The sequence below is a fragment of the Vombatus ursinus genome, unplaced genomic scaffold (genome assembly GCF_900497805.2).
Source record: "Vombatus ursinus unplaced genomic scaffold, bare-nosed wombat genome assembly UNPS02014818.1, whole genome shotgun sequence".
NCBI lineage: Eukaryota > Metazoa > Chordata > Mammalia > Diprotodontia > Vombatidae > Vombatus > Vombatus ursinus.
In genome coordinates this window covers 16,406,246-16,421,690 of record NW_020954596.1, presented here as the reverse complement: position 1 = coordinate 16,421,690, position 15,445 = coordinate 16,406,246, and the positions used below count along the sequence as shown (strand labels likewise).

The 15,445-nt window shown below is 37.9% G+C and overlaps 1 protein-coding gene across 1 annotated transcript in view; it reads right to left on the bottom strand.

Annotated features, from left to right (window-relative positions):
- Window positions 1-15,445, bottom strand: part of JAKMIP1 (janus kinase and microtubule interacting protein 1) — a 178,082-nt gene that overhangs the window by 61,938 nt on the left and 100,699 nt on the right. The window contains exon 4 of the mRNA XM_027836396.1: window positions 325-819. Coding sequence (XP_027692197.1) covers window positions 325-819 — 495 coding nt within the window. The remainder of the gene's footprint in view (window positions 1-324; window positions 820-15,445) is intronic.

Sequence of the window (15,445 nt, the reverse complement as noted above, 5' to 3'; positions counted from 1 at the left end):
GGATCTTAAGGAGAAGTAACCTAGTACAATCTCTTGCTTTAGAGATAAAAACTGAGGGTCAGAGGTAACTTACCCAATTACACAGACAGTAAAGAAGCAGAGGTAGGATTTGAACACAGACCCTCCAACTCCAAATCCAATGCTTTTTCCACTACATGACGCTACCTTGTCGGAGGTCTTCATTCAATCTTATCTTTTGGCTACTATGACAGTCTTAGAAAAACAAGTAGTGTTACCATGTGCCCTAGAAGGGCTCTCAACAAGCCTTCCAGACCTGGGATTCAATGAACCTGATACCAACTCAACTGCCACTAACTCACTTACCAGTCTGCGGATATCTCGCTCACATTCCCTTTTTATTCGATTGATCTCATCTTGGTGAGACTGATAAGCTATGCGGAGGTCAGCAGCCTTCATCTTATCTGCTTGCATAAAATTGTTCAAAGCCTCCTCAACCTGCTTCTTCCCAGATTTTAGCTCCAATATTTCCTGCTGCAGCTTTAAGCGTTCCCCATCAAATGATTTCCGGGCTTCTTCTCGGACCTCATTCAATAAGGCAGTCTTCACTTTGTCAGCTGCACCATCTCTCAAAACGTTCACCGTGGTCTGCAAGCGCTGCACCTCCCCATCCTTGATCTTGACCATTCGGGCAACTTCCTGCTCGTGCTGCCGGATGAGTGCCTCCCTGAGGGCCTGCAGCTCCTTCATTTTCTCTTCATGCAGTTTTGCCTTCAGCTCAGAGATATAGGCAGTGTGTTTGTGCTGCTCCTGTTCTCTCTCTTGCTTGACTTCCTGGATTTTCTCCCGCAGCTTTCCCACCTGTAGCAACAAAGCACAGCATGGGTTAATGGATGATCATGGTCAAGACAATGACCAAAGTCAAATGCCTGGGATCCTAAGAAAATGTTTCAGAACTGACATCCTCTCCTCTCCTTTAGCATTAGCTGTCGGGCAAAGACAATCTTAGCTAAGAGAGGCATCCGTTAGATGAGGCAGCTTTGAAAGTATTATTTCCACATGTGTGAACATATCCTTACCTTAATATAACAAAACCTATAGTGAAAAGATTTGGTGATCTGTTATCCTAACAGTTGAGGCCTCAAGAGTCCAAGGAAGGGTTAAGAAACCAGTTTCTGAGCCCTTCACTAAACTCAGAAGTAACCAATAGTCATACCAACCCCACTGAGTCTCCTGTATTCTTCAGCCTCTCAAATATCCTCTGAAAACTTCTCTCTCCTATGAAACCTACTAAGAGTGAGTAGAAATCAAGTACATTTAACGCCTAATTTCCATTCTCATTACAAAAAAAAAGTCTAAAAAATGCAACCTACTGTAAATTATAAATAAAAATTTAAAAATCACACAAATAAGATCATTTTATTACCAAGATTTTACTCAATGTGTAATAAAATCACTGATTCAGAGTTTAAAAGGGTCTTGAGATCATCTAACCCAACCCTATCATTTTACAGAAGAAGAAACTGAGGCTCAGAAGAGTTAAAATGCTTACCAAAGTTCCAGAACTAATAAGGGGTATGGCCTGGACTTAAATTTAGACCCTCTGGACTCAAATCCAGTGCCCTTTCTCCAATGTGATGTTGGTTCTCTATATTTGTTGAGAAGACATGCATATGCTTGTATGCCAGAAGCAAGATCCTCTCAAGTATCATATCAAATGAAGATCTATTCCACACCTACTAGATGCCCAGAACTGTGGCTCAGTACTTTGGAGATTATAAGGAAGTGCAAGCTATAGGTCTTGTCCTCAAGAAGCTTCCCAGATACTTAGATAGATTTGGATACAGTTCAGTGCAGTAGATAGAGCACTGGACTTTGAGTCAGGAAAATGTGGATTCAAATCCCATATTCAACACCAGCCAAGTGACTCTGGCCAATTCACTCAACCTCTCTGGGCCTCAGTTTCATCAACTATAAAATTAAAAAGTTGGACTCAATGGCCTCTAAGTTCCCTTCCAGCTCTAAATCTATGATTACATGATAAACATACTCTGACACTTTAGGAAACTGTCATTTCATTGGGGTTGGCTACCCTCCACTGATACACTTCCTTCAATTCAGTGGACAGTTTTTGAGAGGTACTGTGGCCAGAAATGTTACCATCTTGCCAGCAATCTGGTGATGAACCGCTTCAAATTGATCTAGGGAATAAACCTCAAAGAGAGCAAAGAAAAAGGAAAAACATCCAAATGCACAAACGTATTTAGAACAGTTATTTTTGTAGAGACAAAAGAACTGGAAACTCAGTAAGGTACTCATCATTTGGAAATGGATGAAATTACAGTACATGAATGTGATGGCATTACATTGTGCTGTATAAAATGGTGAAAGGATTAGCTCCTGAGAAACTTGGGAAGATTTATATGAATTGATGCAATCTACACTGGAAAAACAAAATGGATAAAAATATGCATATTAGACAGATAATGCCACGCACCGGGACAGGCAGCACATTGAATTAGTCCATTAATATGTGTATCTTGGACACATGCTACAGATGGATAGTGAATTGGGTACAAAACTGAATGAGATATCAGGTTAGAATGAATTTAGGAAACTTCCTAGTGCTTTTAACATTCCCATACTTCTATCTGTAACAGAAGCCTGTCTCTTTAACAATGACATTCTCCTGGTGACACTGTGTGGATGTGAATCATGGAACACCACTCTTTCAGAAGAATTAAAATTATAAATTACCCAAAGAACAATTGAAATACACATGGTAGACATAAGGATGTGGCAGCCAGTGGCCAGTAAGCATTTGTATGTGAGAAGTAACATAGATGGCATTATACAGGACCACTAATTGAGGAGGACCCATCAACATGTATCAATAATAAAAATTATAATAGCAACACCTGGGATTTTGTGACCCTTTGAGGATTCCAAAGCCCTTTACAAATATTATCTCATTTGATCCCTTGAACAACCCTGGTGAGAGATGCTATTGTTATATCCATTTTACAAATGAGGCCACTGAGTCAGACAGCTAGGAAGTATCCAAGGCTGGATTGAACACCAGTTGAACTCCAGTTTGAACTCTTGACTCACCAGGAATGAAACACAAGAGATGAACAGCCAGAGTCATATGTTAGCTTTCTCAATGATTTAAAAAAAAAAAGAATCAGAAGAAAGTTGTTATTGCCTGGACAATTCATCAGTGAAAAGAATACTTGATCAAAATCAGTGATTGACCAAAGTACCAAGGCTAGGGAGATAAGAGTTAGAATAACTGACATTTAGAGCCAACTCAAACCAATTCAACCCAACATGCATTTTAGTAAGTGTCCAATTGTAGACAAGGCACTATGCTAGGATTTAGGGATAAAAACACAAAACAAAACAAAACAAAAACCCAGTCCTTGCCCTCAAGGAGATTACACTCTACTGAGGAGTGATGCAACACGTCAACATACAAACATATATATAATTGTTTAAGGATGGAGTCAGTACTGACAACTAAGGGAATCAGGAGAAAGGCCTTAGAGATCATCTAGGTCAATTTAATTTTTAAGAAGCAGAAACTAAAGTTCAGAGAAGTTCAATGACTTGTGTGAAGCAGACATAACAGTTAATAGCAGAGTCTGGAACAAGATTCTGGGGCTTGTACTCCTGCTTACAAGCTCCTTCCATTACATGTGTTTTCTCTCCATAGGTGCTACAGGTAGTTCACTTACCTTACTGTGAATGAAAAAGTGAGAATATGTAATTAAAACCTAATAGGTATCTTTGGCTTACCTCTGTATGTATTTAGAGTGTTGTATAAACGTTAGCTCTATCATCACCATCATTGAGTGAAGTGCAGCCTTCACTTACGTGCTAAGATGACCTGTATTAAGAACCAGTCTACACTCCAGGAAGAAGGACCTCTGTGTGGGGCAGCTAGATAGTGCAGTGGATAGAACATCAGCCCTGGATTCAGGAAGACCTGAGTTCAAATCTGACCTCAGGCACTTGACACTTACTAGCTATGCGACCCTGGGCAAGTCACTTCACCCCATTGCCTTGCCAAAAAAAAAAAAAGAAGGACCTCTGTATGTGGGGCTGCCAGGAGAAATCAAGAGAGTAGAGAGGGATGCATTTGCATTTGCTTGCTGTAAGGGGAAGCATAATCAGCTGCCCACAATGCCCGCAATGGTCCTGGTAGCTATGGTGGGGCACTGAGCTTTGGTAATCAAGTGATTCAAGAAGTAGACTTCTTTTTGTATCCCAGTACTTAGTACAGCATCTGACACATAATTAGCATTTAATAAATGTTCATTAATTGATTGATAAGTGTAAAGTTAGAGAAGCTGAGGCTAGATACCTTACTTTCATATTTGCTGGATGTCATTCATATTGGTGAAAGTCTCCAGTGGGTTTAATCCAGAAGTGGAAAAAGACTAGAGTAGAGATATCAAACTCCCCACTGGCAGGCCACAACTCCCCAGTTTGGCCAAAACCATAAAATGCAATTAAAATGTAAATGTATAATGTAACAAAATAAATACAAATACAACATAGATGATGTCAATTTGTGTTTTCTAAGTCAATATGCAGCCTTTAGGAATCTGTTTCTATTTGAACTTGACAGCCCTAAACTAGAGGATAATTCATTCCATCCCATAGGGCAAAGACAAAGAGATAATGGACACATTTATACACACACTCACACACACACACACATACACACATATATTTCCTCCAACGTATCTTGTATATATCTTGTTTGCATACAGCTATTTGCATCTCACCCATTAGACTATGAGTTGCTTGAGAACAGGGACTTTTTTGTCCCCTTTTTTATATCCCTAGTGCTCAGAATTGGTGCTTAAAACATGGTCATTGACTGACATTTATAGGATTCATTGAAGTCAAGAAGACTTGAGTTTAAGACACTGGTGTATTAGAAGCAGCCAAGCCCCAAATGTTAAATTTTCAGCATGAGTATTTAAACCTTAGTAATTTACAAAAACTACAAATCAGGGCATTTTTGACTGATTTGTTAGTTTTCTATACTTGAGAAAGCAATAGAAAAAATGTTAATAATATAGATTAAACTTTAAAATATATGTATATATGGGGGGGGTGAAACCATTTGTTAAACATTTACCAGCACACTACTGGCTTAAGTCCTACCTCTTACATATATGGACTATAAAATTAGAGGCAAGTGACTGAAGTTGTTAATCTACATTTGTATATTTTTTCCATTACAAGAATTCCACCAACTGATTAGACACTAGAAAATAGCAACAACAAAAATGTGCATCACTGAAAAAGCAACAATGCCCTAGAAAGCCTTAAAATGGGAAGCCCAAGTCATGAGCATTCTTTGTGTATCTGTGTCAGCCTTTGTCTCTTGTTCTGAGTGTCTGGGTCTCCATATGGATCTCTGTATCTCTCTGTCCAACTCTGTCAATTTCTCTGTCATTCCTTATGTTCACCCTCTCTTCTCCTTTTCCTCATTCTTCTCCTTTTTTCCTTTCTGTTCCCACTTCTATATGAATATCATTTAATCAGCCATATAATGGAAATAAAAGTGTATTTTTTTCTGGTTTTGGTTACTTATTGTTTTATTCTTTTTTTTACATAATCCAGGTTCAAATCTGGAACATTTGCACAATACTCTCTTCTTTGGCAAGACTGATGAATCAGTTCCCTGGACCTGTGTGAGAGGTAGAGTTGGCAGGAGAATTGGGGAGAAGAGAAGCATCTTCCTTCCTGCTTCAAGAAAGAACACATGCAGTTACAGATTTTGTTCAGGAAGAGACCCAGAGAGAGAGAATAGATTTTGGAAGTCAGATCTATAGGGGAATGCCAGTTCCTCAGCATTTCCCCAATTTCCAGCTTCCTTTCCTAGATACCTCAGGGAATTTCTGCTTGAGTGAAAACCAGGCCTCCCTCTCTCTTGTTTAAGCTAAGATATCTCACTCCCAGTGGAACAACTCATTCACTTTGTATTTGTCTGGTATATTCTAATCCATATAACTTGTCTGATTTTTGTTTGCTACCTGCTCAGATAAATGGGTTTATTCCCTATTCACCATATGTAACAGTCCTTTGTATTAATACTTTTGGTGGGCAGGGGTCAAGCCTTAGGATATAAACATGGGTCATTCCTTCATCTTTAGAGGTTAGCAACCAAGAAATTGGCTTGAATCTGAGGAAAAAAAGAATTCTCCTCAATTAACAATATTTAAGGGAACAGATAAATTTAATTCTAGTCCAGTATTCCCTTTCTGAGGAAAACATAGTGACCCTTTCTTTTGTTCCTCTCAAGTCAGGAATCAAAGTCTCCCTAGGAGAGAAGTGGGCATCACCGAAGTATCTATCAAAGCCTCCCTGAAATTCACATTTAGATAAACCTATGTCAACATACACATACCTAAATGGGCAATATACATACTCTACATTTATTTATATGTTATTTACTCATATATCCACTGATCATTACATCTCCAATGTCTCCTTCTTTGCTGGCTCCTTCTCCTTTGTCTATAAGATGCGTCAAAAACAAGTGCTTGCTATGTTCTGGCCAGCATGCCTTAATTGTTGGGGATAGAAGGAAAGACAAAAGACAATTCTTGTGCCCAAGGAGCTCATGGACTAATGGAGGAGGCAACGTGCAAACAACTGTGTACAAACAAGTTATATACAAGATAAACAGAGATAAATTCAGAAGGGAGGCATTAATCAAGGGGAATCAGGAGAGATTCCTGACTGAGGGTAGGATTTTATACATGACTCGAAGTAAGTCAGGGAAGCCAGCAGGCCAAAGATGAGAGAATTCCAGGCATAGGGGACAGCTAGAAAAAGTGCCAGGGGTTGGGAGACAGGTTATATTGTTCAAGGAAAAGAGAGAAGTCCAGATTGTTTGGCTGGTAGATCAAAAGGAAAGGCGTGAGATTTAAGAAGATGAGAAAGGTCAGAAAGAGTCAGATACAAAGGGATTTAAAAAGCCAGAGGTCAGATCATCCCTATCTTTGAAAACAACTACCACCACCAAAACCTTTCCATTAGCTTTGCTATATCCTTATTTTTCTTTATTTATTTTCATTGTTAAATGCAGATATAATCATCTGAACCATGTTCAATCAGCTCCAATAGACTTTATTGCCTTGGAAAAAAAATATGAAAGCTCTCCACTATCTGGCTCTAATGTACATTTCCAGTCTCATTAGAAATCATGTCCCCTCTTACACTCTGTGATTTAGCCAAACTGGTCTTCTCTCTCTTCCTCACACACTATCCTCTATCTCCCCTCTCTGAGCCTTTGTACTGAATATCCCACATGCCTGAAATGCCCTCTCTGCTCTCCTCACCTCTACCTCAAAGAATATCTCTTTTCCTTCAAGATGAAGGTTGAGTCCCACCAATTCCAGTGCTTTCCCTCTGAATCTATCTTGAGTTTAACAATTTTGCCTATATTTTATTTATATTTATTCCACATATTTTTATACATGTCCTTATTGTCTTGCCCAATTTTAATGCAAGCTCTTTGCAAGTAGGGATTGGTTTATTTATTGTCCTTATATCCCCAGTGCCTAGCACAATACTAGGCACATTATAGGAACTTGATAAATGTTTGCTGAAGGATTAATTTATTGATTTGTGGAGTATTTTACATTCACTACTTCTATTTCCTAACATCCTTTCATTCCTAACTTCTCAGACACTTACTTTTGACGCTTCATTCTTTCTAGGGTTACCAATGATATCATAATTGCCAAACCCAGTTGTCATTTCTCAGGCCTCATCTTCTTTGACCTTTTTTACATTTCCTGATGCTGACCAGCTAGGTGCATTTGAACATGAGGAGTACACAAAGAAGGGAGTGATAAAGTGATACCAGAGATGGGGGAGTAGAGTGGGCAGGGCAGGGAAGGGAGAGGCGTCTATCTTTCCCTGTCCCATGGTAAGCCTGGTATTTTTAACATAGGCTTGTGGTGAAAATGCAGAACTTAATTGATCCAGTTCAATGAAAAGCTAGAATTGTTTATTTGAATTTCTACCTATTTCACAAACTGTAAGTACAAACAGGTAGTAGATATGTTATGGGAAACTAAAATACATGCAAAAAAAGCTTTTCAAATTTTATAATCCTCATGCCTTTCATCCCATTTCACTATTCCCTTTAATTAACAGTATGGAAAAAGCCATTTTCTATCCATTTTATGAGCGATGGCTTGCATAATTCACCAATAATATTAAAGATTCCAATCTAATTTCAAATATCAAATCCTACATCCCTCAATGTATAAACACAATAAAGAAAGCATTCATTTTAAAAATTGAACTGAATCTGTGTCCTCAACAGAAAATGCCATTATTAAAATGGGCAAGGGAAAGAAAACTTAGAAGCAAAGTAATTTTAAAGCTATTTCTTTAAAAAAAAAAAGTTACTCTTCTGAGAGCACCAGTCAAATGAATGCAATGAGTTGAACAAGTGCTACCTGAAATTGAACAACTTTGTAATCCCCAAGAAATGGTCCTCTCAAATTAGATTTGAGGGACTCAGGAGGAGATGTGTTTTGATAAAATAAATGTCGTAACAAAAGCTTCCACTTGCCACTGAGGCTGTGACTCAGAGTGGCATTCAGTTCTGAACTATGCATGGGCCTCATAGCAGATAGGATCCCTCAGGGAACAGCCACTCTACTTGTTCATAAGGAAAAACAGGCAGTCAGACTATATGCTTGGACCTGTCTTTCCTTAAGGCTGTCCCTGTTTAAGGATAGTCATGCTGTTGTTATAGTCAATCAATCAGTAATCATTTATTAATTGCCCACTATATTCTAGGAACTGGAGATACAAAAATAAAAATTAGAGAGCCCCTACCCTCAAGGAATTTACAGTGTAATAGAGAAAGCAACACACAAATAAATCTATACCAAGAAGCTATATACAGGATAAATAGGGAATAATTAACAGAGGGAAGGCAAATGGTATACAGGAATCTTAAAAAAAAAAATGTTTGTTGACTGTTGCCTAATTAAATTAGAGTTGTGGTGGTAGCAGTAGTCTGAATGGAAATAAACGGACAAATGCAAGGAAATTAAAATAAAATAGACAAGACTTAGCAATTGATTAGCTATATGGAGTGAGGGAGGGTGAAGAGATGAAGCTGACTCCACCATTGGGAACCTACATAACCTAGAAGGTTAGTGGTGCCCTCAAAATAACTAAGAAAGTTCATAAGAGTCATGGGCTTTAGGGGAAAGCTGAGTTCTGTTTTGGATATGGGGAATTTGAGATGTCTTTTGGGATACTCAATTCAAAATGCCCCAAAGACAAGCGGTGATGTAGGAGCAGAGGTCCAGAGAGAAACTAGGGTTATAGAAAGTGCGTGTGTGTGTGTGTGTGTGTGTGTGCTTATTAAAGCTTAAACTGCACTGAGACTTTTGATACTCCCTGTATATGCATTTGTGTGTATATGCATTCAAACACATATGCATATGTATGTGTATATATATATACATATACACATTTGTATATATATATATATAAATGTGTGTGTATATATGTATGTATGTATCTGAGAATCATCTGCACAGAGATGTTGATTAAGTCCATAGGAGCTAATGAAGGCACTAAGTGAGAAAGTATTGGAAGTAGAGGACCCAAGATAGAACCTTGTAGTAAAAGAGAATGTTACAAATGTATAGAATGTATAGAATATATGTATAGAATGCTGGACATAAAATCAGGAAGACAAATCTTGATTTTACACTATTTGTGTGACACCATTTAACCTCTCTAAGCCTCAGTTTCCTTATGGCTAGAATGATGAGGTTGTATATGAACTATATGGTGCAATGCGAGAGTGCCAAGCCTAGAGTCAGGAAGATATGAGTTGATATCCAGCCTCAGACACTTACTACCTGTGTGACCCTGGGCAAGTCACTTAACCCTATTTGCCTCAGTTTCCTCATTTGTAAAATGAACTGAAAAAGGAAATGGCAAACCACTCCAGTATCTTTACCAAGAATACTCCAAAAGGAGTCATGAAGAGTTATACACAACTGAAAATGAATAAACAACAACAACAAAAGCCCTGGTTCCCTTATGAGTAGAATGATGAGATTGGACTATATGACTTCTGAAAGTCTTCCAACTCTAAATCTATAATCCTGGGACCTGAATGATGATCTGGCAAAGAAGGCTGAAAAAATGCCTAAATAACTAGAAGGAGAATTAAGAGATTGTGTCATGAAAACCTAAAGAGGAAAGAATATTCCAGGAAATGTTGGTCAACAATATCAAGAAGAGGTATCAAGAAGGATGAAAACTGAGGCCATCAGGTTCGGAAATTAAGAAATCATTTGTAATTTTGCAAAGGATCCATTTTCAATGAGTAATGAGGTTCAGGACCAGAATTCTAGGGGTTTAGAAGTGAGAAGACAAGTGGGGGGATTAATATGGATAGCTTTTGTCCAGGATTTTGACTGTGAAAGAGGACAGATGATAAGTCAGCTTGAGGGAATCTTGGGACCAAGACAGGGTCTTTAAAGGATGAGTCATACCTGGGTGTGTTAGCTGGCCTCCAAATATGAGTCATTAAATAGGAAGAGATTGAAGACTTGAGAGTCAAGAGTTAGCAATCTGAGGAAGAAAGAGGAAGGGACGGGATCAAGGATAGAAATAGAGAGAATGACCTTGGCAAGGCACCGGGCCAACTTTTATCGAGACCAGAGTAAAGGAAGAAAGCTTCCTTCCAACCCTAAAATTCCATAAAATTTGGTTTATTAATCTTTTTCTGAGCTACTGAATTATCAATTCAGTAAGAATTCTTACATTTTTGTTTGTACCTTTTCTATGCACTTATTTATGTTGTATATGATTTTTATTCGTGGCTTATCTCCCTACTAGACTATCAGCCCTTTAAGGGCAAAAACCTTATCTCACAAAGTCATATTTATGAATCCTTCAACACCCAGGATAAACCACTTAGTAATAGAGTTACTTCATATATTTTCATAGGATTTAGAGACTTTAGTAATCATATGCAGGGGCTCTTCTTTTTTTGTGTTATGGACACTTTCTCAAAATGGGGTTTATTTTTATAATGGAATTATAAATATATATATATATATGCATATATACATACATACATACACACACACACATATATTTTAAATAACGGAAGGGAAAGTAAACTTCAGTTGGAGTTTAGTGAAAATGAAGATGCATTTCTCCCCATACAAATTCATTGACCTTTTGAAATCTATCCAAGGACCCCTTGGGGGTCCATGGATCCCAAATTAAGAATCTGAGATCTAGTTCAACTTCCTTTTTTTTCTATAGAGGAGGGAACAGAGGCTAAGAAGGTTAAATGAATTGCCCCTTATAGTAAGTAGCAGAGTCCCTGTCCTAACCTGCCACTGGTAGTAAGGGGCAGTACCAGGATTTGAACCTAAATCTTCTGACTCCAGATCAAGAGTTCTTTCCACAAATATTTGATTTCAGTGTTTACTTTCCTTTCTGTCTTTTAATGTATCTTCCTGCTGAGGATCATGTTTTCCAAATGGAATTATCATTACAAACACATGCTGGGAGAAGGCAATTACAACATTACCAGACAAAAGATGCCACAGACAGGCATATCATGTGACTTCATGATCATTAGCAATGCAGAAAATAGATTTCAACAAAATGAGGTTTTCGTGACTCCAAAGCAACTGGTGAGCTATTTTTTTCTCTGTTTTTAAATAAGCCGATTCATTTAAAAATTCAAACTGACTTCATAGATCTATCACATAACTCCAAATGACAATTTTCCTGTTGTGAATAGATTGTATTGGTGTTACTTAAGACAAAATGGACTGGATGGTTTCAAAGTTTCTCTAAGACCAAAAGTACACCAAAAATAAGCTTTCCTAAAGCTATGAAATCAATTCCATTTTAAACACTTAGGTATTAGGCAAAAACAGAGTAAGCAGAAGGTATAATCAGGACCTTAAGGGACTTACAGTCAGCCTATATGCTAAATACTCAGAACTGTGATGGGCAATTGATGCCCAAGTGCCCATATAGGTCTGTAGTACATATCAGAATCTAAGTATTTTAAGAGTTCAATGAAGGATGAAATCAGCAATGTCAAAACAAGAATGGAGTAGCTAGGGCTGCCTCTCAAATACTGACTTGATGGGAGTTAGTTCTCCTTCTGGACCTATTGCTAGTGCCTCCCTCTTCCAACCCCTAAACTCCCTCTTCCAGCCCTAGCCCCAGGGTTCTCTGGCTATCTGGCCTCTTACAGGTGTCTGGCCACCAGGTTATGGTGAGCTCTCCCCTACCTGGCTTGAGGATTCATGAAGAGTGGAACTCCAAGGATCACAGGGGAGAAGGTTGCATGAACTGACTCGATTAGCCATCACTCCCTTACTCCTCACACTCTTCTTGCCTCCATAGTAAACTCAGCCCTAGCTTTCCCCATTTCCTATCCTTTTCTACCATCCATTAACTCTGTACCCTCTGGAACCCTTTTCTGTTACGGTCTACAACACTGGATTTAGAGTGAGAGGAGCTTGTTGGAATCCAGGCCCTGCTATCATGAGACAATCCTTGGACAAGCTATTTCACCTCAGTGGGCAGGGGGAGAGAGGAACAGGACTCAATATCAGAGTAGTGTTGAGTCTTTGAGTTTAGAACAACTGTAGAAGTCCCTGGAGAAGGGGGAACTCATTCATCAAAAGATGACGTATAATTACATCTCTACAGATTCAATGATAAATCCCTGCAAAATGCTTTATTGTATGTAATGGACCTATTCTTTGTGCCTGCAAGGTAACTGAAGACATGAGAATGAAAAGCTGAGATGAGCCAGCTTCAAATATTCTGACAACTGATATTTTCTATGGGGGTATAGACCATACAGATACTTATAAACTTTCAAGATTGAACCTGGGTCTATACAAGCCCAGCCATTCAATAATGGGCCACAGATAACAATGAGCTTTTTCTGTATCTCTGTGTCTTTCTCCACCTCTCTTTGTCCTGCTCTCTCTCTCTCTCTCTCTCTCTCTCTCTCTCTCTCTCTTTCTCTCTCTCTCACACACACACACACACACACACACACACACACACACACACACACACACTGGTCTAGCCAAACTGGCCTCCTTGCTGTTCCTCACAAACAATAGTCCACTTCCACCTGGATGGTATATCTTGTAATAGATGTTAACTCCTTTAGGACAAGACTATTTTGCTTTTTTTTCTTTGTATCACATGAGTTCAGCACAGTGCCTGGCATATGGAAGGTGCTTAATAATTGCTTGCTTATTGATTGACTATTGATGTTATTTCAATTTTCTCATCTTTATGTTTGATATAGATAAGATTGAAACAGCCAGAGACAACTTGGGTATTTTGCTATTATTATTTTATTTTTGCTTAATATTCAGTAAACCATTTTGTGGACTGATAAATAATTGATTCATGTAACCAAAATATTGGGATATAGACTTATCCTGGGGACACTCAGCAAAAGCATCTTTAGGATGACTCAAATTGTAGTCAAGTTGACATGGATTGTATGTAGTTCTTCCTTTTTCCACATGGTTTTGATTTTTATGGCTAGATCTCATGTTTGAGATAAAGAAGATAATGATGATAAATGGCGATTCTATCTCTACTTTTCTCACAACCATTCCCTTGCATTTCACACAGAATCACCAGACTTGTTTAGACTCTCCTCCCCTCCCTGAATAAATAACTGCAATAGTACAGAGATGTACTGGATCCTAGAGTACACAAAAAATGTAAATAAGACACAACTGCTGCCTTCATGTGACACACAATCTAGTAAGAAGATACAACAAGTACACAATGACTAGAATGCACAATATTGCATGGCAAATTCATTAAAGGAATGTAAAACAAAGTGCTAGAAGAGGTCCAGTGGTAGAAAATGTAACTAATAACTTATTAGCTATTATTTCTAAGTGTCCTTTGCAAATTGTGCTAAAAGAGCTGCTAGTAACTTCCTCTTGTCAAAGGACCAAATAAACATTAACAGAAAAATGTTCATAGAATACCTTTATAATTCAAGGACTATGAAACACATGAATACTTTTGGCATACAATTAAATTCTTTTTTTTATTATTATTATTTCAAAGGATCCTTCTTGGCAGATGTAAAGTATATAGCCCATGAAGGTAAAATAGTCTTGTTTATTTCCAAATGGCTTTGCCTATTTATTGCACAATAACATGTTAAGATTAATTTTATATCAAAATTATGACAGTGTCACCTGGAATTGAAATAAATCCTTTCAGTGCATTGCAAACCATTAAATAAAACCATTCAGGGGTGAGGGGGAATATAGGATTGTTTGTCTCCTTTAATCATTTACATTTGATACAGAATTGGAAAACCTGGGTTCAAATCCCAGGACTATTACTTAGCACCTACATGATTTTGGAAAAAGTCATTTATCTTTCTGAATCTCAGTTCCCTAATCCAGAATGAGGGAGTTAAACTAAATGATCTCTAACCTCTCTTTCCATATCTCAATATCATGCCTATTATGTGAATTATAGATAAAATCCAAACTCAGCTTCATGTCCGCATTAGTTAGGAAAATCTATTGGACAATAGTAGAAAAACTTGGGACAAAACAGAAATATGTAAATTCATTGTTGGATTAACATCATAAAAATAGGTCCCTAAATAGTGTGGATAATTTGTCTCAAAGCCCAGACTGTCAACAGTGGCCATGCATGCATCAAGTTGATTAAGCTAATCAGTGTATATTAATTAGATTTTTTAATAGGAAAATATTGTGTTATAAGAGTAATAGTGTCACTCAAAGATGGCATCAAAGAAGGCAAGTGAAAGGCTGGCATATGGCACGGACTTGGAGTCAGGAAGACTTCAGTTCAGGTCTTACTTCTGATACTTACTAACTTTGTGGCCCAAGCAGGTGACTTAAACTCTTTGTGCTTCAAGTTTCTACAATTGTAAAGTAAGGGGGTTGAACTCAGTGGCCTCTAAGGTCCCTTCCATGTCTAAATCTATGACACCATTCCTGCATATAATAATAAAGTAAGGTTTTTCATTATGTTGCAAACATAAAAGGCAGAAATGCCAAAGCATAGAACACGAAGCAGGGGAAAGGATGTTAAATCTGGAGGCAGACGAACTTAGATTTGAATCCTAGCTCTGCTACTTACCACTTAGGGTGTAATCCTCAGAGAGTCATACATCCTCTATTAGAATCATTTCCCTCATCTGAAAAAATGAGGACTTATAAAAATGGCTTGTTAAGGGTCTTCTAGGTTTAAATTTAGCTGTGAAAATTACCTTTTTCTTACAAGTATCACTGATTCCTTATACAAATAGTCTGAAACAAGATTGTTGACTAATCAGCTATTTTTACTCATATCTTATAACACATCAGTATGGTCAAAGAGGCAGTGCTACAATGTATACTGGAAAGATGGA